The sequence below is a fragment of the Cetorhinus maximus genome, chromosome 24, assembly GCF_964194155.1.
Source record: "Cetorhinus maximus chromosome 24, sCetMax3.hap1.1, whole genome shotgun sequence".
Taxonomy (NCBI): Eukaryota; Metazoa; Chordata; class Chondrichthyes; order Lamniformes; family Cetorhinidae; genus Cetorhinus; species Cetorhinus maximus.
Window position 1 is genome coordinate 47,573,705 of NC_135902.1, and position 27,670 is coordinate 47,601,374.

At 43.7% G+C, this 27,670-nt stretch overlaps 1 protein-coding gene across 9 annotated transcripts in view; it reads right to left on the reverse strand.

The window, feature by feature from the left end:
• Positions 1–14,904: 14,904 nt before the first annotated feature.
• Positions 14,905–27,670, reverse strand: part of cep131 (centrosomal protein 131) — a 103,139-nt gene continuing 90,373 nt past the window's right edge. For all 9 annotated transcript variants that reach the window (XM_078571193.1, XM_078571190.1, XM_078571192.1 and 6 more), the window contains 4 exons: positions 20,611–20,788; positions 18,671–18,867; positions 17,714–17,774; positions 14,905–15,368 (listed from right to left, as the gene is read on the reverse strand). In XM_078571193.1, coding sequence (XP_078427319.1) covers positions 15,297–15,368; positions 17,714–17,774; positions 18,671–18,867; positions 20,611–20,788 — 508 coding nt within the window. In that variant the 3' untranslated portion in view covers positions 14,905–15,296. The remainder of the gene's footprint in view (positions 15,369–17,713; positions 17,775–18,670; positions 18,868–20,610; positions 20,789–27,670) is intronic.

The following is a 27,670-nucleotide window of genomic DNA, read 5'->3' on the forward strand; positions in this document are numbered from 1 at the left end:
TGGTTTACAGGGTACTGAATGATATGGTCAAGTGCCAAAAAAAACCAATATTCACTAAGTAAAGTTAAATTTTAACTTACTATGTAGGTACCAGTTATGAATATCTGCAGATTCTCTGATCTCTCTTGCTTGTGAGTACTATTTGGAACAACTTAGGGAGTTACATTTTATCTACAGTTCCTGTGTGAGTAGCATCATGCTGTCCTGTTCCAATGATAGCTGCAACAAAGTGCATTTCTTATCTCAATGTAGCAGTCAGCCAGTGGAAAAAGGGACTTTTGACCAGAAACACGACGTTAACAAGAATTCGGACACACATCATCCGCCATCTCTGAATAACTAAATTTAATGTAAAAAGTTAGAGAAAGGAGAGCTATTATGACTAACCGGTGAATGACCACACATTTTAAACACTGGAAATTGTTCCTTATTTATCTATTCACTTAGAGTGGATAAAGCTGAAAAATTCAACAAGTGATTGGAGTTTTTGGTACATGACTGGGCCTCACTGTGAACTCAATCAGAAGTGAAAGGGTAGGCCAGATTCCGACAATGGCTTAAACTCCTACATCTTTCTCTTTTTGACAACCAGGGACAGATCAGGTTTTAGGAATTAAAGTCCAAAAAACGTGTTCCAATTCCTTTTGACTCCTTTGTGCTTAAGCTGTATGAACTTACATTCTTCAAAACTATAGTTGGTGGAGAATTACCTGGAAAAACTCAGCAGGTCTGGCAGCATCGGTGGAGAAGAAATCAGTTAACGTTTCGAGCCTTCACGACCCTTCGGCAGAACTGAAGCATAGTTAGGAGAAAGGAGAAATATAAGCTGGTTTAAGGTAGGGGGGGCAGGGGGAGAGAGAAGTTGAGGGTGTGGTGATTGTGGAGATAAGCAAGCAGTGATAGGAGCAGATAATCAAAAGATGTCACAGACAAAAGGATCAAAGAGGTGTTGAAGGTGGTGATATTTGTCTAAGAAAAGTGCTAATTAAGAATGGAAGACAGGACACTCAAAGTACAGCTCTAGTGGGGGTGGGGTGGAAAGACTAACAAGGTTTTAGTTTTAGATTTAAAAATAATGGAAATAGGTGGGGAAAGAAGAATCTATATAAATTATTGAAAAAAAAGGGGAGGGGGGAGAAACGGGGTGGGGATGGGGGGAGGGGGAGTTTAAGATCTAAAGTTGTTGAATTCAATATTCAGCCCGGAAGGCTGTAAAGTGCCTAGTCGGAAGATGAGATGCTGTTCCTCCAGTTTGCGTTGGGCTTCACTGGAACAATGCAGCAAGCCAAGGACAGACATGTGGGCAAGAGAACAGGGTGGAGTGTTAAAATGGCAAGCGACAGGGAGGTTTGGGTCTTTCTTGCGGACAGACCGCAGGTGTTCAGCAAAACGGTCGCCCAGTTTGCATTTGGTCTCTCCAATGTAGAGGAGACCGCATTGGGAGCAACGAATGCAGTAGACTAAGTTAGGGGAAATGCAAATGAAATGCTGCTTCACTTGAAAGGAGTGTTTGGGCCCTTGGACGGTGAGGAGAGAGGAAGTGAAGGGGCAGGTGTTGCATCTTCTGCGTGGGCATGGGGAGGTGCCATGGGTGGGGGTTGAGGAGTAGGGGGTGATGGAGGAGTGGACCAGGGTGTCCCGGAGGGAACGATCCCTACGGAATGCCGCCAGGGGGGGTGAAGGGAAGATGTGTTTGGTGGTGGCATCATGCTGGAGTTGGCGGAAATGGCGGAGGATGATCCTTTGAATGCGGAGGCTGGTGGGGTGATAAGTGAGGACAAGGGGGACCCTATCATGTTTCTGGGAAGGAGGGGAAGGCGTGAGGGAGGATGCGCGGGATATGGGCCGAAACATGATAGGGTCCCCCTTGTCCTCACTTATCACCCCACCAGCCTCCGCATTCAAAGGATCATCCTCCGCCATTTCCACCAACTCCAGCATGATGCCACCACCAAACACATCTTCCCTTCACCCCCCCTGACGGCATTCCGTAGGGATCGTTCCCTCCGGGACACCCTGGTCCACTCCTCCATCACCTCCTACTTCTCAACCCCCACCTATGGCACCTCCCCATGCCCACGCAGAAGATGCAACACCTGCCCCGTCACTTCCTCTCTCCTCACCGTCCAAGGGCCCAAACACTCCTTTCAAGTGAAGCAGCATTTCACTTGCATTTCCCCTAACTTAGTCTACTGCATTCGTTGCTCCCAATGCGGTCTCCTCTACATTGGAGAGACCAAACGCAAACTGGGCGACCGTTTTGCTGAACACCTGCGGTCTGTCCGCAAGAAAGACCCAAACCTCCCTGTCGCTTGCCATTTTAACACTCCACCCTGTTCTCTTGCCCACATGTCTGTCCTTGGCTTGCTGCATTGTTCTAGTGAAGCCCAAGGCAAACTGGAGGAACAGCACCTCATCTTCCGACTAGGCACTTTACAGCCTTCCGGGCTGAATATTGAATTCAACAACTTTAGATCTTAAACTCCCCCTCCCCCCATCCCCACCCCGTTTCTCCCCCTTCCCCTTTATTTTCAATAATTTATATAGATTCTTCTTTTCCCACCTATTTCCATTATTTTTAAATCTAAAACTAAAACCTTGTTAGTCTTTCCACCCCACCCCCACTAGAGCTGTACTTTGAGTGTCCCGTCTTTCATTCTTAATTAGCACTTTTCTTAGACAAATATCACCACCTTCAACACCTCTTTGATCCTTTTGTCTGTGACATCTTTTGATTATCTGCTCCTATCACTGCTTGCTTATCTCCACAATCACCACACCCTCAACTTCTCTCTCCCCCCCGCCCCCCCCCCCCCCCCCCCACCTTAAACCAGTTTATATTTCTCCTTTCTCCTAACTATGCTTCAGTTCTGCCGAAGGGCCATGAAGGCTCGAAACGTTAACTGATTTCTTCTCCACCGATGCTGCCAGACCTGCTGAGTTTTTCCAGGTAATTCTGTTTTTGTTTTGGATTTCCAGTATCCGCAGTAGCTTTTAGCTTTTTGTTTTTATAGTTGGTGGAGTGTATTTATGAGAGGTAAGCTGTCCAAGAAGCCTTTGTTTCCTTCTCCTACTTGGTTTGATGAGGGTATTGGTCTTGATTAGGCACTCTTCAGGCAGCTTCACTTCACTCAAACTCTAGTTAATTAAAATGATCAGAAAGAACGCTACTAATGAGTAAGAGAGCCAAACTACTTACCCTCTTTTCTTTGGCATGGGCACAGATTGCCTTAAGGCCAGTGTAACCGAATGTTGTGAAATCTACGAGGAACAGAAGTAAAAAAAGACTTCCATTTAAGGTAACTGGCAGATGAGCCAGAGGCAAGAGGAGCAGAATTGTTTTTTAACATCGCCAACTGTTATGATCTGAATTGCACTGTCCGAAAGGGTGGTGGAAGTGGGTTCAATAATAACACTCAAAATGGAATTGGATAAATATTTGAAAGGGAAAAACTTGCAAGACAATGGGATTAATTGGACAGCTCTCTCAAAGAGCGAGCAAGGGCACAAATAGCCAAATGATATGTGATATGGCACCTTTTGTGTGCATAGGTTGTCCCGAAGTGCTTCCCAGGCAATTAAGTCCTTAGAAGTGCAGTCATTGCTGTAACGTAAGTAAACTTAGTGTAGTGTCAGCCTCGGCTCAGCAGTAGAGATCTAGACCTGTCGGCTAAGGGTTCAAGTCTCAACTCTGAGGAAACTTCAGCATGTAGCCTCGGCTGATACTTCAGTGCAGTACTGAGATGCTGCCTTTCAGATGAGATGTTAAAGAGGTCCTACAATGCAATTTGATGAATAGCAGGGGAGTTCTCTAATTGCCCCAAGCAATACATATCCTTCAGCCAATGGTTTAACAAGGTCATTCGATATCCACATAAATAAACTAATATATGACAGAACTTGTTAGTGGCAAAAACAAATTAAAATTTGTAGCAATTCAATCACCTTTGTTCAATATTAAAATGTGATTTGAACGTTCTAATGGAGTACATTCATTATGTAAAATTTAGTCACAAGATACAAACCTTGATTTATTTTCAATTGTGTAACATGACAGCAGTCACCCGACTGTCTCTGACATTTCGATCTTTGTTTACAATAAGTGGTGTCTCAGGAGCCTATAACTGCCAGTTAAGAAGTTGGTTCATATATCATATGCAGTCAGCTGCTATGATTGCACAACAATAATCCTTGATCTGTTTTCAGATACATTTTGATGACATCTAGCATTGAGGGTCTATTCCCTGCTTAAAAGCTCACTCACCTAGTCACTGGCTCCATCCCTCTCCCTGGCAGCTGAGACTGAACCGCACCGTTTGCAACCTTAATGTCATATTTGACCCTGAGATGAGCTACCAAGCATATATCAGCACCATCACTAAAACTGCCCATTTCTACTTCCATAACATCACTTGACTCTGCCCCTACCTCAGCTCTTCTGCTGCTGAAACCCTCATCCATGTCTTGTTATCTCTAGACTTGACTATTCCAATGCACTTCTGCCCAGCTCCTACATGCTAACCTCCATAAACTTGAGATCATCCAAAGTTCGGCAGTTTGTGTCTACACTCGCACCAAGCCCCATTCACCCATCACCCCTGTGCTTACTGACCTACATTGGCTCCTGATCAAGCAATGTCTTAATTTTAAAATTCTCACTCAGGTTTTCAAAGCCCTCCCCCTTCCTGAACCCTGTAACTCCTTCAGTCCCACAACCCTTCTAGATATCTACACTCCTCCAATTCTGACCTTTTTAGCTTCTGTCACTTTAATCACACCACCATTGGTGGCCGTGTCTTCAGCTGCCAAGGCCACAGAATTATCTCCTTAAACACCTCTGCCTCTCCACCTTCCCTTCTTCCTTTAAGACAGTCCTTAAAACCTATCCCTTTGGCCACATTGTTAGTCATCTGTCCTAATATCTCCTTATCTGGCTCTGTGTCAAACTTTTGCCTCATAATACTTCTGTAAAGTGCCTTAGGATATTTTATTAGGTTGAAGGTACTACATAAATACAAGTTGTTATTCTATCGACATATGGTAAGTTACCATTACAGACATATTTTACTAAGACAGTCAAAATACTGTGTACCTACCACTTATAATGGTGAAAATAGATGACAGTTAGCATTCTTTCCTCAATTTACTCTAATCTTTTGGAGTTGAGCTTATCCATTTTTGTATTTGGTTCTATGTAAAGTAATAATTACCAAAGTAGTTCTTGATCTCCACTGCAACACACTAGGATGGATCAGGTTAAGATTATGATATCACTCAGTGTGATGGGGTAGGGGAGAAAGAGAAAAAAAGTCAAAATACAATTCCCAGCACTCACTAAATGAACTGAGCCATTACTATATTGGTGTTTGAAAGAACTTTGTGCACAAAAATAGGCTGCAAAGTTTTTTAAACATTACAACATTAACTACATGTCAAAAATATACTTCATTGGGTGCTTGATGCTTTGGAATGTCCTGAGGTCATGAAAGGGGCTATATAAATGCAAGACTTTCTTTTGAAGTATGCAACAGTGCACAGAGAGGAAAAACCAGAAAATGCTGGAAATACTCAGCAGGCCAGGCAGTATTTGTGGAGGAGAAACAGAGTTAAACCTTTCAGGTCTGTGACCCTTCATTAGTAAACTGAGGGCAGGTCACTGACCTGTAACCTTGCCTGGCAACAACAGTCCAGCCAGTTAAAAAAGTAATAAACCTATCATTTCGCGAAGTCCATGAGCTCTGTCATAGTGCTAGCTACAGCTAGTGTGTCACCTTTGGTAAGGAATATGCACAGAACTTCAGCATTGCTGAAAAAAAGAGACATGTCTAAACTTTTAGACTAGCACTCTTCAGGACACTTTGCAAGAATGCCAATATAAGGGGCAAAAACAACTTGTTTTCCCTTATGTTGGTATTCTTGCAAAGTGTCCTGAAGAGTGCAAGTCTAAAAGCTTAGACATGTCTCTTTTTTCAGCAATACTAAAAATGTTTTCTTGTAAGATGTCACAGAGCTCCAGCAATTCTAATGGTTCTGATTCACTACCAGGAGTTTCCAAGCTTTAGAACCAGATGGCAGTTGTAAACATTTTTGGAAATCTCTCGAAGAGCTTGCGTATATGCCTTTTACACCCTCAGCACAATCCAGAGCGCTTCTCAGCCAATGCAGTACTTTTGATGTGTAGTACTGTTGAAGTGAAGGCAAGTGTGACAACCAACTTGAGTGCAGCAAAGTCCCACAAGGAGCAAAAAGATAAGCGATTTCTTTCTCTAAACTGACCTTAGTTCAGGGATAAAAGTTGGCCAGGACATGAGCCTGGCTCACCCTTCAAGCTGCCCAATGTGATCGTTTATGTCCATTTGGACAAGCAGTTTAATGCCTCATCCAAAAGATGGCACCACCCTCAGTACAGCACTGAAGCACTAGGCTATGTGCTCAAAATTTGGAGTGGGGCCTAAATCCATGACCTTCTGACTCTGAAGGAAATGCCATCATTGCTCCAAACTGAGCGAATTCTCAGCCCAGCTCCTGGGTAGAAGGGCAGGTAAACTCATGAAATGGTATTATTTATTACCCTGTAAAACAATCAGCATGTTGTCTTCCAGCTGAGGGATGAAACGATCGAGACGGATGAGCCGTGATCTCACTGGACGGCAGAACAGGCTCGATGGGGTTTTAAAAAATTAATTCTTTCATGGGATGTGGGCTTTGCTGGCTGGGCCAGCATTTATTGCCCATCCTGAATTGCCCTTGAGAAGGTGGTGGTGAGCTGCCTTCTTGAATCACTGCAGTCCATATGGTGTAGGTACACTCACAGTGCTGTTAGGGACGGAATTCCAGGATTTTGACCCAGCAACAGTAAAGGAATGGCGATATATTTCCAAGTCAGGATGGTGAGTGGCTTGGAGGGGAACTTGCAGTTGGTGGTGTTCCCATGTGTCTGCTGCCCTTGTCCTTCTAGATGGTAGAGATCACAGGTTTGGAAGGTGCTGTCGAAGGAGTCTTGGTGAGTTCCTGCAGTGCATCTTGTAGAAGGTACACACTGCTGCCACTGTGCGTCGGTGATAGAGGGAGTGAATGTTTGTGGATGGGTTGCCAATCAAATGGGCTGCTTTGTCCTGGATGATGTCAAGCTTCAAGTGTTATTGAAGCTGCACTCATTCAGGCAAGTGGAGAGTATTCCATCACACTCCTGACTTGTGCTTTGTAGATGGTGGACAGACTTTGAGGAGTCAGGAGGAAAGTTACTCACCACAGAATTCCCAGCCTCTGACCTGCTCTTGTAGCCACAGCATTTATATGGGTAGTCCAGTTCAGTTTCTGATCAATGGTAACCCCAGAATATTGATAGTGGAGGATTCAGCGATGGTAATGCCATTGAATGTCAAGGGGAGATGGTTCATTTCTCTCTTGTTGGAGATGGTAATTGCCTGGCACTTTTGTGGAGGGAATGTTACTTGCAACCCATCAGCCCAACCTTGAATGTTGTCCATGAGTATTGAGTCTACCGCCAAGGATTGTTGCTGCACACCCTACGGAGTATGAGATATCTCTGCCGGCAACTTCCAGATTTCTGTTTTACTAAACATATGCAGATGCCAGAAGTTGCTATTTTTTCCAAAATGTAGATGAGTACTTTTATCCTCATCTTTACTATTAATGCAAAATCCGGGCCAATAATTTTCAAACACAAAACATGATTCAGACTTACCCGGAGAGCAGAGCCACAAGGCTAAAGCTCAGGAAATTAAACGTAAACTGCTTTTAAGAAAGTAAATGTGTACCATAGACTCAATCTCAGAAGATGGCACGTACTTTCATTTCTCATCCAATTGCTTCTTGAATCTGAATTAAGCCAAACTCTAATAAATTATATTTTATAAAGGAAATGGGTTAAGGTTTTCTATGTTTATTCTTATATCCAATTCCTACAACCCACACAGAGACTTTCATCCCAATTGTTTAGACAGGATATCAACTTGGATTTCAGAGATAAAAGAATATATCACAAAATACATTGTTACAGTGCTCCAAAACCACACAATTTCATTCTGCATTTTTTCCAAACCTCTATAGCTATAGAATTGATATGTTAACCATAAATCAACTGGATGTGCTGCATAAATTAAATAACTGGGCACACTCCAAGCTGAGTTTGGAACTTTTCATCATGATGTTGGTACAAAGCTATGATTTAATTGTGTGCACGCTCCTGCTTTCTGATCATCATTTTCATGGGAAAGCAACATGCATGCAACGGGTGTGAGTTACACATTCCACAACAACAGAGGCATTCAGACTCCCCTCTGCCAGTAACTATTGCCACTCCAATGTACCCAATGTACTTAGCAACACCTTTGACTCCCCTCAGCCAGTTTGGGGAAAAATTTTCATAAGAGCAATGACCATACGAATTGGGAGCAGGAGTAGGCTACTCTGCTCCTCGAGCCTGCTCCGCCATTCAATAAGATTATGGCTGATCCGAATGTAACCTCAACCCCACATTCCTGCCTACCCCCAATAACCTTTCACCCCCTTGTTAATCAAGAACCTATCTAGCTCTGCCTTAAAAATATTCAAAGACTCTGCTTCCACAGCCTTTTGAGGAAGAGTTCCAAAAACCCTCAGAAAAAAAATTCTCCTCATCTCTGTCTTAAATGAGCAACCCCTTATTTTTAAACAGTGACCCCTAGTTCTAGATTTTCCCACAAGAGGAAACATCCTCTCCACATCCACCCTGTCAAGACCCCTCAGAATCTTAAAAGGTTTCAATTAAGTCGCCTCTTAACTCTTCTAAATTCCAATGCATACAAGCCTAACCTGTCCAGCCTTTCCTCATAAGACAACCCGCCCACTCCTGGTATTTGTCTAGTAAACCTTCTCTGAACTGCTTGTAACGCAGTTACATCTTTCTTTAAATAAGGAGATCAGTACTGTACACAATAATCCAGATGTGGCCTCACCAATGCTCTGTTCAACTGAAGCATAATCTCCCTACTTTTGGAATCAATTCCCCTCACAATAAATGATAATATTCTATTAGCTTTCCTAATTACCTGCTGTACCTGCATACTAACCTTTTGTGATTCATGCACTAGGACACCCAGATCCCTCTGAATCTCAGAGCTTTGCAATCTCTCACCATTTAGATAATAAGCTTCTTTTTTATTCTTCCTGCCAAAATGAACAATTTCACATTTTCCCACATTATACATTTACCCACATTATGCAAATTCATGGATGCCATCCATGCTTAACGATCCTGCTTGTTCTGTGGAAACTATAAAAGTCCATTCATCAATTCCTTATTATCTCATATGTTTTGTTTAGACATTGCCATTGTAATTTCACTTCAAATATCATGTCAAATACCACACCAAACACATTCCAAAGTACCGCACTCTTAATGAAATAGAGAACACGGTTTAATAGAATGACTGCAATGCCACTCAGAGGTATGGAATACAATTGTACATTGAATTTAGCAGCATAAAACTGGAATTTAAAAGTTTTCATAACTATAAAAGCAAAATACTGTGAATGCTGGAAATCTGGAATAAAAACAGAAAATGCTGGAAAAACTCAGCAGGTCTGGCAGCATCTTTGGAGAGAGAGAAACAGAGTTAATGTTTTGAGTCCACATGACTTCTTCAGAGCTCTAGGTCACCTGGTCATAACGCTCATTTGGAAATGCCAGTGCAGACACGATGGGCCGAATGGCCTCCTTCTGTGCTGTTAAAATTCTGTGATAACTAGACTGCATCATAATTTGTTACTTTTGTTATACAAAAACTCGCCTCTGGTGACTGTTCAATCTGACCATTGAATCATGAATTTCACAGAAAAATTATAAAACCACGTGATTCAGTGTTTCAGGAAGGAATGTTCTAATGTGTAGGCTGGGAGTGTATATGTCTCATAAATATACAGTGCATTGGTTATTCTTAATTTAAGCAAAACACCGGCAATTCCAAGTCATATAATGCACACACATAGGAATAAAAGGAAACTTTTAAAATGATGGCAACTTTACTCAAAAGACCATCATACACAATCAACCTAAAGTATTTTGACGGTAACTAATTAATAAATTGATGATTTTTGATACTCTTTGTTGCTTCAGAAAAGATCAACATTTTAATAACAGGTTGTGGTCCTAACATACTACAAATCTGAAACCAGTACCTTTAGAGTGTGTAGTGCAAGCACCAACATCGAGGCTATATTGTGGACTACGTTTCACTCTGCCCTCCAGGAATCAGCACCAAGTTATGCTCCCCCTCCAGCTTTTCTTGTCAGCTAGATGCAACAGTGCCATTAACTTTCCCATAAAGTTCAGAAAGATTCAATACTGATGCCCAGGGAGGTCTAACTGAAAACTTGAGCAATTTTTGATTCCAATTTCAAATGAGCCCGGAGCTATATTCCACTCGGTTTGAAGTCAAAAGATGCAAGGGATCTCATGTTGGTTAGCCTTTAATGTGTTTGTGGGATGGAGTGTGACCTGACTCCCGGGTTACACTGTGATTTTTTTTGTGTCAATGTACAATGGAAACTGCTTTACAGAAATGAAGAAACCCATAGATCATATTTGTACCGATCACGTAGGACTAACTAAATGAATACAGATATAATTCCCTCATTTAGCATCAGAGTGGATTACAATAAAGTTATTATACAGTTGTAATGGAACATTACCGGAGAAGCTGAATGTCTACTCAATGTGACCATTAAGCATCATGATAAGTCTAATTTTAAATAAAACTGATCCAATATTATAGCACACCAAATTATTTTCCTCCATTTGCAACCATCCATATTGAAATGTTAAACTCAGAAAATTAATTCAAACTAAATTGTGAGATTAGGACAAGTGGGCACAGGTTCCAACTTATAAAAGTCAAATTGAAGAACAATAATAGGAACTTTTTCTTCCCAAAAATAGCGATCAATGGTCATGGAGGAAAAAAATCCAGACTCACTAAACCATTGGGTCTACCACAGAGGAGACTGTAAAGTGTTTCTGGATGGATGAACTAAAATAGGCTACATGGCCCTTCTCGCACAGTACTAACTCGTGATCTTTTAGTATATACCAGATGTCCAGGCTGCTGTTCTGAAGCTGGTATACAGTGCCAAAGAAGGTCAAAGCTCTTAGGTTGAAGCTTCTTTGATAATGACTATTGGCCATCATCACAAATCTTCAGAATTCCCAAAGCTTCCCACGTGTGTCTGCTCATTTTCTTTCTTGGCAATGAACTAGACTTTCTACAGAATTAATATTAGTTTTCATATTGCAGCTTAATCCTCAAGATTTCAACCCCCATGTGCGCAACCACCCCCCCCCCCCCCCCCCACGCCGCCAAAACTCCGATCTCTGCACAAATATCTTTGTTTTTTCTTGGCTATTATTTCTATACATTTCTGCAGTCACATGGCCTTTAATTTACTAAAACTTGTTAAAATTGCAGCCCATTGGTGAAACTTAGTCCCTGTGCCAGTCTTCTGCTGTTTCGCTGGGAGGTCTCATCCATGTTTGTCTCTCAGAGGTCAAGAGGTATACAATATTTCAACAGGTTGGAAAATGGCCTCTTTTCAGGTGACCATCAAGCTTTTATCTTTCACCAGCACATACGATGCTTTACAGATTGTATTTTTGTGTAAATAGATCTGATGTACATAGTAGTGGAGGCAACCAACATGAGCAAGGAAGCATATTGCTGATTATCATCAACAACCCTCTCTCAGCTGATAAACCATTACTCCTCCATTTTGAGCACCACTTGGAGAAACCACTGAAGGTAGCAAGGGCACAGAACCTACTCCAGATGGGGCTTCAATGTCCTTCACCAAGAATGGCTCACTAGCACCACTACTGACGAAGCCCTGAAGGACATATCTGCCAGATGGGCCTGATGGTGAGAGGACCAACACAAGGGGAAAAAAACTACCAGATCGAGCATCTCAAAATTAGGCATACATGAGGCACTGAAGACTATCAGCAGCATCAGAACTGTATTCTACCACAATCTGTAACTGCATGGCCTGGCATATCCCTCACTCTACCAGCATCATTAAGTCAGGAGACCAGCTCTGGTTCAATAAGTATGGAAGAACATTCCAGAAGCAGCACCAGGCATACCTAAAAACGAAGTGCCAATCAGCTGAAGCGACAGCACAGGACCACATTCAGGCTAAGCAGCAGAAGCAGCATGCCATTGATGGAGCTAAGCAATCCCTCAACCAATGGATCAAATCAAAGCTCTGCAGTCATGCCACATCCAATTGTGAATGGTGTTGGACAGCTAAACAACTAACTGGAGGAGGAAGCTCCATCAACATTCTATCCACAATGATGGTGGAGCCCAGCATGAGTGCAAAAGGCAAAGCTGAAGCGCTTACAATTATCTTCAGCCAGAAGTGTCGAATGGATGATCCATCCTGATGGACTCTGGAGATCCCTATCATCACAGAAGCTAGTCTTCAGCTAATTTGATTCATTCCATGTGATATCAAGGCTGAATGCATCTGACTATGTGCCCTGAAAACATCCCAGAAGCTGTTCCAGTATAGCTACAATAGTGGCACCCACCCTACAAAATGGAAAATTAGCCAGGAATATCCTGTTGACAAAAGACAGGACGTCCAATCCAATTACCACCCCAACAAAACTACTCTCAATCACAAGTAATTTGATGGATTTAATCACAATAACCTGTTCACCAATGCTGAGTCTAGGTTTTGCCAGGACTACTCTGCTCCACACCTCATTACAGCATTGGTCCAAAAAATAGAGGGGAGGTGAGAATGGCAACTCTTATGGTTGTTGGGGGGCAATTATCTCAGCCCTAGGACTTTGTTGCAGGAGTTCCTAAGGTCAATGTCCTCGGCCCAAAGCACTTCAACTGCCTCATCAATGACCTTCCCTCCATCCTAAGGTAAGAAGTGGGGATCCTGGCTGATAACTGGGCAGTGTTCAGTATCATTCATAATTCCTCAGATAATAAAGCAATCCATGCCCACATAGAGCTCAACCAGGACAACATCCACATTGTGCCAATAAGTAGAAAGTAACATTCGTGCTACACAAGTGTCAGACAATGACCATCTCCAACAAGAGAGAGTCTAACCACTTTCCTTAACATTCAGTAGCATTACCATCGCTGAAGTGCCCCACCATCAATATCGTGAAGGCCACCATTAACCAGAAACTTAACTGGACCACACAAATCCTATGGCTTAATGGGCAGGTCAGAGCCTGGACATTCTGCGGTGAGCAGAGATTTCCTCCAATTAAATACTGAAAGACCAAAGCCTTTGTATCTAGGTCCTGCCACAAACTCTGCTCCCTAATCACCAATTCCATCCCTATTCCTGACAACTTGATAAAGCTGAACCAGACTGTTTACAATCCTGGTGTCATATATGATCCTGAGATGAGCTACTGACCATAAACCAGCGCCATTGCCAAGAAGACCTATTTCCATCTCGGGTTGCAAGGCCTGACTCTGTCCCTGTCTCCAATCATCTCCTGCTGATTCCCTTGTCGACCTATGTTGGCTTCTGATTAAGCATGGACTTTAAAATTCTTCTCCTTGTTTTCAAATCTCTCCAAGGTCTCACACCTCCCTATTTCTGTAATCTCCTCCAGTCTCAGAATCCTGAGATATCTGCACTCTTTTAATTCTTTTGTGCATTGCTTTTGTGCATGGTGACCATGCCTTCAACTGTCAAGGCCCTAAGCCCCAAGCTCTGGAATTCCCTCTCTAAACCTCGCAGCCTCTCTTTCCTCCTTTAAGATGCTCTTTAGCTAAGCTTTTGGTCATCTAATATTTCGTTATCTGGTTCGGTGTCAAATGTTGCATAACAACATCCCTGTGAAGCTTTTTGGAACATTTTATTACGTCAAAACTCCTATGTAAATACCAGCTGTTGTTGTTGAGTAACTCAACTCCTGAATCCCCAAAGCCTGTCCACCATCGACAAGGCACATGTCAGGAGTGTGATGACTCACCCACTTGCCTGGGTGAGTGCAGCTCCAACATCATCCAAGAAGCTTGACAACATGCAGGACAAAGCAGCCATTTTATTGGCACCCTATTCACACCTTAAACATCCTCTCCAGCACTGGCTACAGTATTTACCATCTACAAGATAAGCACAGTAATTTGTATTTTTGTTTATTCCCTCGTGCAATGTAGGTGCTGCTGGCAAAGCCAATATTTATTGCTCATCCCCAATTGCCCTTGAAATGGTGCTGGTGAGCCAGGACGGTGGGTGATTAGGAAGTGGTCAGGGCTCCTTCATCAGCACCTACCAAACCCATGACCTTTATCAGCTAGGAGGACAAGAGTAGCAAGCACATGGGAACACCACCACCTCCAAGTCCCCTCCACATCACACACCACCCTGTCTTGAAGGTATACCACTATTCCTCACTGTCTTTGGGTCAAATTCCTGGCACTCCCTGCCAAGAAATATAGTGGAACTACCTACACCACACAGACTACAGTGGTTCAAGAAGGCAGCTCCATGTACTTTGAGGGTTCACTAACAAAAGTACAGTTCAGGACAATCCAGTGGCTTGTATAATTTTCTGCTGCATGTCCGCTGCAGAATGTGTTTCATGCTCGATGCTCAATGTACCAATTAGCTGCTGCCCTTGAAGTTGTGGTGTGGCGTCTTGCTCTGTCATACTACTGCTGGCTTTAGGAAGGAAATAAGTCATGGCGTGGCTATCTGTTGAGGGAGGAAGGAGTGGATCAGCTGCAACAGATGTCATTTGTTCAGTGGCTCTTGCATTGTGGGGAAAAACAATATTAGTGTTTATTCATCAGATCTTCAGTTCAGCCTGGCGCTGAATTTCCCTGATTCGTTCTGGGTGGAAAAAACTTTTTGGAGTCCAAATGAATTGAAGAAATGAGTCATTTAATTACAAGAGATGCTGCAAAATAATGAAATTAATTGAAACATTTTATAAATTCCATCATGCTACACATTACAGCTAACATACAAAACAAGGACTGCAATTTGGGAAAATATTACAGTGCTTAATGTAGAAAAATAAAAAACATTTCTTTTAAAAAGACTATTTAGCTCAAATGTTTGAGTTGGACAGCTGAACCACAGTGAGATTATTGATCAAAAACAAACATTAAATTAATGTTATTATGCTGGCGTTTGCACAAATGGATCACACTTGTGCACATCATGTATGCAACTCGATGGCGTGAATACTCCTAGTGTGATGCTTATGGTCTCTGGGAACGCAATGGTCTCTGCTTTACTGGCCTACATGTTCATTTGCCAAGGAGTTGCTTTCTCTGTTGCTCAAGAAGGGCTTCAAGATGATCTGCTCTTTTATGTGCTGCCTAAACACAGAAAAACAATGATGCACAAGAATTAAAATGCTTTTTTTTAACCAAAATGGTGATATTTAATAAATATTTGAAAAATAGCTTGAAAGCAATAAATTGCTACATTCAGAAACTACAAGGCTAATTTCTGTAGCATTTAGATTATACTAGCGATGTGTTTGAATTAACAGTTAATATATGTTATGACATCTTTATATGTTAAACTTTGCTCTCAAACAGAAGGCACGGGGCCTTCCAAATCAAATATATACAGTGCTTTAATGTAAACTTATTAATTATGTATTGACACAGATACTTTGCAAATATACACACCCGCAAGCTAACTGCTAGCTTAACTGGCACCACCTACAGCTATGCTGTAAATCCTTGCAAGTTAGGAGAAGTTATTCAAATGAGAATTAAAGATCCATCTCGGCACAAATTCCTGCAGGGAGCTAGGCCAGTTATGGCCGAAATCTGGAAATTGTTTCTCGCACCAAGGGTAGCACAAATCTAGGACCCTCTTCCACCAAAAGGCTGTGATGCTGGTGAAATTGATGGATGTCTGTACTATAGAATTTACAGCACAGAATCAGTGTTCCATCCTACTTGGGCCTTCTACTCAATTTACTTCATCTTACCCTATCAACATATCATTCTATTCCTTTCTCCCTCATAAAATTATCTTCCCCTCAAGTACACTTAATGCAATTCGCCTCAACCCCTCAGTGTGGTAGCAAGTTCCACACTTACACCTCTTGAGTAAATTGCTAGAAAAGGGTGTCGAGGGATATGGAAAGACAGCTAGCAAATCGAGTGGAGGCGCAGGTGACATCTGATCCAACAGAATGTAGGAACAGGCCTGAAGGGCTGAATGAACCACCGCTGTTTCTACGGATCTTGACAGCAATGTCTATTTTGAAATCCGGAGTTTCAAGCAGCCCAAGGATCGCATTCCCAATTGGCAACGAGTTGGCATTGCCAATAAAGATATCATTATTTTGGATTTAAGCGTACCAGCTAACAAATGGAATTCATAGTATCACTGGACTGCAAGCTTCCCATGTCTGTGAATGCACTGCTAAAGCTTGATCAACGAACAATGGGTGGTTTCCAGCAGTGTGAAACTAGGCAAATATAGCTCCCATGTCCAACTTCAGAATTTAAAGTTCTTCAATATTTTATAATAAAGTTTAATTGTCTGGGTCTTTTTGTTCACTTTGAAAAATTTTGCCCTGACTTTAACAGTTAGCTATGAAAATTCAATCCCACAAACAACTTTGCCACATTATACTCTTCAGAGGCACAAGATCCACAAGTGCAGCCACCGAACAGGCAGCTCACAGCTTAGAACACCAACCGGCAGATAGTGTGAGGCAAACAACTGATTCAATCATCTCTGTGGAAATGTCTGCAATTAATTTAGAAGACAATCTAGGTACACACACTCCATCAAAGAGGAGAGTGAATAAGGACTGGTTCAAATGACAGAAATTCCACAACCTAGGGAAATGTAAAAATCTCAATTCTACCAGATAAGGAAATAATTGGCACGTTGTTCGTTTTTAAGTGGAACTCAAAAAGTCCAGGCCTTTCCGGACTTCACATTCATGGGGAAGTCATATAAACTAACATTAGCAATAAGTCAACTGGGAAGAAGCTCCACAGGAAACCGCACCCGGCAAGCACCCTTTCCCCTCCTGAGCTGCTCCTACATTGGGTTCGGTACCGCCAAAGCTGGTCATCAACTCAAAGTTAATTTGTTGGGTTTGCTAAGAAAGATCCCAAAAAAAGAAAAGTCCCTAGCAAATCCAGCAGGTTTATTCTGAGGTTGTCATAGCTGGTTTGAAACCCTGGAACAGCCCCATTACCTAATCAAGCCCAACACTAAAGCAACCAATGAATCATCCATTACCGGACAAGGGTGACAATGCATTTGGAAACAAAAATGGAATTAAGATCAACTGCCGAAATGTTGAATGTAGTGCTCCTCTATTCAAACTGAGTAAGATCCCAACCCCAATTAGAAATTCAACCATGACAGGGCAAATTGAGGTAAGTTAGGAAGGAGGGGATATTAATTCTGGGGGTGGGTGAAATTGGTATTTGAGCAATGTGTAATAATATCATGAAGCATTCATTTAAATCATATTTGTTGCACTGTTAAAAAGTGTCACAATTGCAGGGGTAGAGAGCAACAAATGCATTGACTGATTGATATTAATAGTTACGATAATTTATAACAGGGAAACAGAACCAGATGCCACAGATTGTGTATGCTCCAATTTAAGTAGTCGGTGACGACTTTTGAAAATAGGTGAGAAAACAAACGTTTAGCCGATTTAAACATGGACACTCACTTCATATTGTTTTCGAAGAGTATTCACTGCTTCTTCTTTCTTTACTATTGCTACTTTTACTCTAAAACAGAAAAAAAAACAAATTCAGAGGGTTACTGCCATGCATGCCAGATCGGTCTTGAACGCCAGAAATCCACAGAAAGGTACTGATGAAGAATTCCATACCTGAAATTAATCTTTCCATTTCCGATGTTGACTGACCTGGTATTACAATGAATGTACAGCACAGAAAGAAGCTATTTGGCCAAATTGGCTTACGCCACATTTATGCTCCACATGTGCCTCCCCCCCCATCCTGCTTCATCTAACCCTATCGTCAAAATCCTTCTATCCTTTCTCTTTCATGCACTTATCGAGCTTCCCTCTAAATGCAACAATACTATTTGCACTCCCTGTGATAGTGGGTTCTACATTCTTACTACTCCAGAAAAAGATGTTTCCCCTGAATTCCTTATTAGATTTATTAGCACCTTGTTATGGCCCCTAGCTTTGGCCTACTGCACAGGTGCACCTACCCTACCAACCCCCTTTCGTCATTTTAAAGATCTAAATCAGATAATCTCTCACCTTTTCTTTTACAGAGAAAAGCACCATAATCTGCTCAGCGTTTCCTGTTAAGTATATGCTCTCAGTTATAGTATCACCCTTGTGAATTGTTTTTGCACCTGTTCCAATGCCTCTATATCTTTTTAATAATATGGAGATCTGAGCAGAGCATTAAGTTCAATAAAAGTTTAACATAACTTCTCTGCTTTTCGATTCTATCTCTCTGGAGGACATTACACATGTAATTAGCGTTACTGATACGAAGATATTGCAACTGTAACTTCTACGTGTTGTGAAGAAATATTTGCCAAAAACAGGACTTCATTACATTTTCATGTTCAAACAGTAACCAGGCATCAGAGTAAATCTGAGCCTCGAAGATCCTACAAATCTAAACATGCTTCATCTCGCCTTTTATGGACCTCCTCCAGCTCTTCCTCCTTTTCCTTAGTGATTCGTTCCACCTCCAAGCGATGACGTGCTCTCATCTCAGACATCTCTGTCTTAAACCGTTTGTTTTCTTCCTCAGTGCTCACCAGCCGATCTGCAAACTCCTGACGAATGACTTCTGCTAAACTGTTTCTCTCTTCTGTAAGTCTGTCATTGATCTGGTTCCAAAACAAAAAATAAAGTGACAATAAATTACACAGCAACAGTCCAAAGGCATTTCTTTATTAAGTTTCATATAATCATAATGGAAGTCTCCCGCACTGCTTTTCTTTCCCAAAAAGGATGAATATGCAATATTAATAAATTGATCCATCTATGTTTTGCTACAGGTGGTATTGCTGAGGATGGGGAACTGGAGAAACAACATGGACATTGGGGCCAGCTCTTGGATGCTCGCTTGACACAAATCCCCATTCACAAAGTACTTCCTAGAAGGGGAAAGAAAAAAGCAATGCAGATGGGAAAATACAATGACTCAAGTGAGAGAGCCACTTGGATGGGCAGGGTCTTGGCAGATGAAACCTAGCCATGACAAGGGTGCCCGTGTAATGCATGAGATGCTGCACCACGTACTAACTTTAGAAAATGACTTTCGTGCACTTTTAGTGTGCTTAAGTGTCGGCCTTGGTTGCACTCCTGCCTCTGATTCAAAACGGTTGTGGTTTCAAGCCACATACCAGAGACTTGACCGTGTAACCTGTGCTGACACTTCAGTAGAGTGCCAGGGGAGTACTGTGCTGTTGGAGATTCTGACTTTTCAATGAGACAATGATTGAGGCCTTATCTACCCTTTCAAGGGGAGGGGGGAAGGAATCTCAAAGTGCTGCAGAGCTCAGAGCAAGAGGGAGGAAAATGAAAAATTAAGACAACATCCTCTTCTTTCGTCTACTGGTTTCAATTGCTTTGCTAAAACGAATGCAACAATTTTCAAGTTCACCTCCTCTCCACGTTAGTACGTGGTGCAGCATCTCATGCATTACACGGGCACCCTTGTCCATTCATGGCTCTCTCACTTGAGTCATTGTATTTTCCCATCTACATTGCTTTTTTCTTTCCCCTTCTAGGAAGTACTTTGTGAATGGGGATTTGTGTCAAGCGAGCATCCAAGAGCTGGCCCCAATGTCCATGTTGTTTCTCCAGTTCCCCATCCTCAGCAATACCACCTGTAGCAAAATATGGATGGATCAAATGTATTAATATTGCATATTCATCCTTTTTGGGACCCGAGCAGTCCACTGAGGATTCAGATGGTCAAACCACAGAGAGTGGAGGAGTATCAGGGAAATTTTCGGTGTACTGTTTATGTAAATTGTGCTATATTAAACTTCTCTTTTGACTGTTTACAATAATATTGAAATTGAATCTCGAGCAATCATCTGTTTTTTCTGAAGATCCTGTATTTACTTTCTTATCATAGCAATGGGGCAATTTGCCAAAAAGTTTTATGAAGCATCATAAAAATAATTAAACTATTTGGGATTTCCAACAGGGTCAAAGACTTCAGCACTGGGCAAGCAGTAATTCCAATATGTCTCAAGGCTGTTCCCCCAGCCTGAAGACCACCCCAGGAATTTCAAGGCTGTGTTCATTGATGGTCAGCATTTTTACTAATATAATTTCATTGTCAATTATGTCCAGGCAGGAGCCACTGGACATCAATCATGAGTGGGAACTCCAGCCAACTTTCTCTTTCCCTTAGCCAAGAACACTAAAGCCAATTATAGTTCCTGTATCAGCATCAAATTTGACTCACCATAAATGTGGGACTGAATTGACCCAGTTTTACTAGCACTATGTTACTAAATGCCACTTATAGAGATGGTGCATGATAGGTTATCGTCTTCAGATGTAAAGTGTGAATGAAATGGCAAACACTAACAAAAAAATATCATCAGTGCTACCTTTCTTATATCTTCTATTTCTTGTTCTTTATATCTGAATAATCCCTTGAACCGGATAGTCTCCCCCTCCGCATCCATCAGCCGTGCCTTGAGTTCATTGCATCTTTCCTGCAGATTGCGTTCTGAGCGCTCCAGCTCCCTCAGCTCAGCTTCATATTTGTTACGAACATGTTTAATCCTGCAAAAAGTTAATTTGACACATTGGCTCGTAGTTGTGTTTCACTTGATTTAATGCAACAACAGTACCACTGTCGTCCCCAGTTTGTGCGCCCATTGATACAGGCAATTTTGTTGCATGTTTCCAGGAGTACTTTATGGTTCAAGTGTGGTTTTGGACACTGCAATGCATTCGAGAGGGAGAAAGTTACCTGGACACCGTGGTCCATGAGGCAATCATAGCCCTTAGGTTAAGTACTTCAGGTTTTGTCTATGTTAAGGGACAAGAGAGGTCATGTGGCGCAGTGGGTATTGTTCCTGCCTCTGAGTCAGAAGCTCCGGACTCAAGTCCCACCCCAGGATTGATGGTCAAGGAAGGTGCGTTCATAACGCAGCCAAACAGGTGGAGTATCAATCTGTAAATCCTTCTAACATACGCCTATGGCAGGTGGTAAGAGCCAGAAAGATTCCTGGCCAGCCACGTGATGGAAAGAAAGTTAGAGCCTCTACTATCGCTACAACATGCATGTAAAAGTGCATGTTGCCATAGCAACTCGGACTCCTTAGGGAGCTAGTTGGCTCAATTGGCTGGGCCACAGATGTGGATCAAATTGGTGCAGCAAGTAATTTGGAAGGCAAATGAAATGTTATTCTTTATTGCAAAGGGGAAGGAATATAAAAGTAGGGAAGTCTTGCTACAACTGTACAGGGCATTGGTGAAACCACACCTGGAGTACTGCACAGTTTTGGTCTCCTTATTTAAGGAGGGATTTACATCATTAGTAGCAGTTCAGAGAAGGTCCCCAAGGTTGGTTCCTGTTCATCTTTGGAGCTCTCTACCCCAGAGAGTTGTGGATGCTAAGTCATCGATTATATTCAAGGTTAAGATAGGCAGATTTTTGAACAATGGGGGAATCAAGGGTTACGGGGAACAGGCAGGAAAGTGGTGGAGTTGAGGCAAAGATCAAATCAGACGATCTTATTGAATGGTGGAGCAGGCTCAAGGGGCCATATGGCCTACTCCTGCTTCTATTTCTTATGTTGTTATGCGCCTATGTACTTCTACTTTTGCTCACGGAACTCAAGACACTGGCAAAGCTGTGGTTGACCACACATTCAAAATTGTCTACTTCCTCCAACGAATTATAAATGAGTTAACAGAAACAAAGTACACAGTTTCCTGTAATTAGAATCATAGAAACTTAAAGCACTGACAGAGGCCATTCAACCCATCATGCCTCTGCTGGCCCTTTGAAAGAGTAGTTGAGTTTAGGCTTACACCCCCACTTTTTATCTGTATTCCTCCAAGTTCCGCATCCTCAAATATCTACCTAACTCTCTTTTAAAATTACTCACTGAATCAGCTTCCATTGCCTTTTTAGATAGAACATTCTGGATCCGGACAACTTGCTGGCTGAAAATTTCTCCTCATCTCCCATCCAGACCTTTTTGCTCCTGATTTTAAATCTATGACCGCTGGTTACTGATGCACCAATTGCATGGTTTTCATCTTGAAAATCCTCTATTAGGTTACTGCTAACCTCTCCTGTTCCAAGGAGAACAGTCCTAACTTTTTCAACCTCTCCTCTTAACTGACATCCATTTCTACAGCGGGAGCAGGCTATTGAATTGAATGATCAGCAACGATCATACTGAATGGCGGACCAGGCTCGAAGGGCTGAATGGCCTACTCCTGCTCCTATTTCCTATGTATGTTTCTATCCCTGGTAACATCCTGATAAATTCCTCTAACTCTTTTCAAGGCTTTCCTGAAGAGCAGTGCCCAAAATTGTCCACACTACTCCAGTCAAGGCTTAATCAACGATTTATAAAGTCCTAGCACAGTTAGTTTGCTTTTTGGTATGACAGTGGCGTAGTGGTAATGTCACTGGGCTAGTAAACCAAATGCCCAGGCTAACTCCCTGGGGACTCAGGTTTCAATCCCACCACAGCAGCTGGGTGGAATTTAAATTCAATTAATTAATTTTTAAAATCTGGAATTGCAAGCTAGTCTCAGTAAGGGTGGCCATGAACAATTTTTGTTGTTAAAACTCATCTGGTTCGCTAATGTCCTTTAGGGAAGGGAAACAGCCATCCTTACCTGGTCTGGCCTACGTGTGACTTCAGACCTAAAGCAATGTGGTTGACTCTCATCTGCCTCTGAAATGGTCTAGCAAGCTACTCAGTTTAAGGGCAATTAGGGATGGGCAACAAATGCTGGCTTTGCCAGCAATGCCCACAGCCCAAGAATTAAAAAAAAACTGTCACTAATTATAAATCCAAAATCCCAAACAATTTTTTTGACCACCATATCAACTTGCCTGAGAATTTGTGTATATAGACATCCAAGTTTCTCTGTTCATCTACGCTTTCAAAATGGTGCCATTTATGGTATACTGTCTCTCCATTTTATTCCTCTCATCACATAGCACTAAACTCCAGCCACCATGCTTCCTCCCATTCATCATCCTATTTGTCATCCCTAAGTCTATAACTAGCCTCATCACTATCTATTACACTGCCAAGTTTTAGTTCTTTATAATGTTGCCCCCTATGTCCAAAGCTAGGTTGTTTATATCTATTAATGTCCTGTCCTTAGCTTACTTCCTCTTTTCACCTTCACATCATTCACTTTCGTTGTGAAAAGAGATGTAAAGTATTAATTTAATACTTTAACCGTGACCTTGCCTCTATATGAAGGGTTCTCTTTGGGTCCTTAATAGCTTCAAAATTTCCTTAGCTAACCCCTTACACTTTGTTTTTTCAGAAAATGTTTTAGGGTTCAATTTAATGGTGCCTGCTAATATTTTCTCGTAATCTCTCTCTGCTTCATGGAAGGACCTTTTCAATTTTCTTTTGTAGTTCCCATAATTTTTCTAGTTATTAACTGAACCTTGCTCTAACATTTGTCATAAAGCTTTTTGAAAAAATTTTTATTTGAACTTTTATTTCCTCTGATATCTAGGACACATTAGCTTTAGATGTTCTATCTTTCCCCTTCAGAGGAATATGCCTAATTTGAATTCAACCTTCCACGAAAGTCTTCCATTGCTCTCGTTCAGCTTTATCCTGCAACTACCTTTTCTAACCTACCACTGCTGGTTCCTTCCTTATATCACCGCAATGCACTCTTCTCTAGTCGAGCATTTTTACCTTTGGTAATTTCTGGTCTCTTTCCAATAATTACTTTACATGGAATTAAGTGGTGGTTGGTCTTCTACAGTGATGCCACTCCACATGCCATACTTCATTTCCCAGGATTAGAACCAACGCTGCTTCCTTCCCTGCTGCACTGGAGACAGATTGATTGGGAAAGTTTTCCTGTGACAGCAGGAATTTCTCTCATTCTCTACCCTTAGCACTATGTTTTCTCAGTCTTCATTAGGGCAATTAAAGTCTCCTGATATTACTATTCTATTTTTGCTACACGTTTTTGAAATTTGCCAGCAAATCTGCTCATCTGGATCCTTCTCACCATTTTGAGCTTTATAAGAAGAAATCCTGGGGCAGAATTTTCTGCCTGTCAGGCAGGCCGTGCGGGAGCAGGTGTGGGCGGGTGTGGACCCGAACGCCGCCCGCGATCGGGTCCGCGCCGTCATTTTACGTGGGCGGGCCAATTGAGGCCCGCCCAGCGTGAAACGCGGCTACCGAGGACAGCGGGAGTAGCTGGACGGCAGTGGGACTGCTATGACCGCCGGGTCCAACGGCGAGCCGGTGGCCTGTTTAAAAGCGCTCCCGCAGCCTTGCGAAGGCTGTCAAACATGGTCAGCGGAAGGGCTCCTCACAGTGCTGCTGGTGAGCAGGCCAGGCAGGAGGGTAGGGCAGGGGGGGGCCACTGTGCCCCTCGTTTCTCAGGCGATTGCCTTGCTGCCCTGCTCAAGGAGGTGGCAGCACAGCGGGAGGTCCTCGTTCCCAGGGATGGGAGGAGGAGGTCCCCCCACCACGTGACCAAATGTGCCTGGGAGGAGATGGCGGAGGTGGTGAGCACCCGTGACGTGGTGCGGCGCACCTGGATCCAGTGCCACTGGCGCTTTAACGACCTGTTGCACTTTGGAAGGGTGAGTCCCATGTTGGCATTGGTCACTTAACCCAGCAGGTAGGCTTTCCCCCCTGGCCAACCCCCCCAACTCTGAGTGCAGTGACTGCAGTCAATCATTGACGTCATGTGTCCTTCGCTGGGTGGGCCAACAGATATTGGCCATGCCAAGGTCACCCTGAGAGGCTGGTGATGAGATGGGTTCTGCATCTGCAGCATGTGGTACAGTGACACACACATTCCTGTTTTGGGGGCAACCTGGAGGGTGTGCACCTGGGCGCAGTGCTGGAACTCCAGGACATGTTAAAGTCAGGGTGATGACCTGCTGGGAGGAGAGCTTCCAGATGGCATTGGCACCTGCTGCCCTTTGCGTTCCAAGTGCTTGCGCCTCCTTGCTTTGCAAGGTTGGGGTGGGACGGCAGCGAAGAGATTCCAGGTTCAAGTTGCACTAATCAATGCTCTTTCCTCCTTTTCAGGAGAAGAATGCACATAATGCCGCCGCGCGGTCGAGGACTGGCAGGGGGCCGGCCCAGTTACCGATCATTAGCCGGTTCCAGCAGGAGGCCCTCGATCTGGAGAGGCACCACGTGCCCAGGTCCACCGATGTCGATGAGGCTGGGGTGCCACGGGCAGTTATGTTTGCCCAGCACTGAGGTCACCATTAATGTCCCAGCAGTCATGGCAGTGCTGAATGTTCAGCGATTGAAGTTTGCAACATGGCTTGACCATTGCTTACAGAAGGATGAGCGCATAATGATTCGGGAGACAGGGATGTACATTGACATTGTCTCCACGTTAACCAATCAAATGTCCTTGTTCTTCCTTTCAGCATCAGCGGAGCAGGGCCGGGAGGAGGAGGCACAGGGGCCCCCCTCTCACACCTGAGGGTCCTGAAGTCTCTGACCCACCAGCGTCACACCATTTCTGCCAGGCAGGCGCCAGCGCAGATACTAGCACCTCAGTGGGAATTAGATCATCGGCTAGTGTCCTGGGGTACAGTGGTGAGGGCACTTCACAGTCACTGGAGGAGCTGGTGGAGACAGAGAGTGCCCAGTAGTAGTCGGAGGACTGCAGGGGACCAGGCACATAAGACCATAAGACACAGGAGCAGAAATTAGGCCATTCGGCCCATCGAGTCTGCTCCACCATTCAATCATGGCTGATACGTTTCTCAACCCCATTCTCCCGCCTTCTCCCCGTAACCTTTGATCCCCTTACCAATCAAGAACCTATCTATCTCCGTCTTAAATACACTCAATGACCTGGCCTCCACAGCCTTCTGTGGCAATGAATTCCATAGATTCACCACTCTCTGGCTAAAGAAGCTTCTCCTCATCTCTGTTCTAAAAGGTCTTCCCTTTACTCTGAGGCTGTGCCCTCGGGTCCTAGTCTCTCCTACTAATGGAAACATCTTCCCCACGTCCACTCTATCCAGGCCTTTCAGTATTCTGTAAGTTTCAATCAGATCCCCCCTCATTCTTCTAAACTCCATCGAGTATAGACCCAGAGTCCTCAAACGTTCCTCATATATTACGTGCTCAGTCTGTGGCTGATGATGTGCCTCTGGAGTCGTACATGAGGCAGCAAACGCTGGAAGTCCAGCAGGGTGTACGGGAGCTATGCTTGGCTTGGTGTCCGTGGTGGAGGAGTCTACACGGACCATCACAAATGCGATGAGCCTCATGGTCGAGCACCATGCTTCCTCCATGGAGAGAGTGGCGACTCTCGTGAAGAGGCTCCTCCAGGAGACCAATCAGGCTTCCTGGGGATGCGCTCGGACCAGCAAGCCCTCACATGAGCATTGACCTCAGCTGGTCAGTGCCAGTGTGGTAGATGGTCTGGGCACCAAGTTTCCCAGCGCGGTGCCCATCCATCTACGGTGAGCAGGGAGGTCCGAAGCAACCTCACGTCGGCGCAGCAGCTGCCCGTCGTCTCTGCGGGCTCCTCTCAGGGCGCTCCGGATGAGGGCTGCAGCTCCTCCCCCCTCTGCCAGTGACGTTGGCATCTGATGAGGCTGCGACGACAGGGGAGATGCCAGCTGTGTAACTGACCGCTCTTTCCCAGGCAGGGCCAGCACAGGCTCCACGGGCCAGAGGACGACCGCCAAGGTCATCGAGGCCAACAGGACAACACAGTGAGCAGGCTGTCTCAGGTTCCAGTGCCAGTGAGGGTACAGCACCTAGACGTAGCACCCGTAAGCGTAACTTTAAGGCACCTTAGGCACACCACGAGTTTCTCACTGGTGCTTTTGTGTTGCCCCGCAATGAGGTCATGATTAGTTGGTGTGGTGTTTAACACCTTCGTCATTTTGTTTCTTTAAGATCATTTTGTTATATCATTTAGACATGTGACCACGGCCGAGGGTGCCTCTTTTCCTCTGCAGGTGGATGGTTACCCATGATGTTATGAGTGGGTTGTGTCACATTGAGCTTTATTGACAAGGCCCTTAGTTAATGTTCCTATCCAGGCAGATTTAGCACTCAGGTATGGAGTATGGAGCCTGAAGCACAAGCTTTTGTTGAAAGTCCATCTGTGGTGTTCTAGCTGAAGGTTCGTTGGATTAAAGCCTCCTGGGTGTCCCTACCTCCCTGGAGTATGCCCGGGTCAACGTCTACCCCCTCAGCATTTCCCTGTGTGTGCTGACCCTTGGACTCATCGTGTGCAGCTGCAGCAACTACGTCTACATCTTCTTCATCCACTGCGTCCCCCCTTTCCAGCACCAGATTGTGGGGAGCACAGCATGCAACCACTATCAGCGACACATGATCTGGGGGGTACTGGAGTGCGCACCCTGAGCGGTCCAGGCACTGGAAGCGCATCTTGAGAAGACCGATGGTTCTCTCCAACACAGCCCTTGTGGAGGTGTGG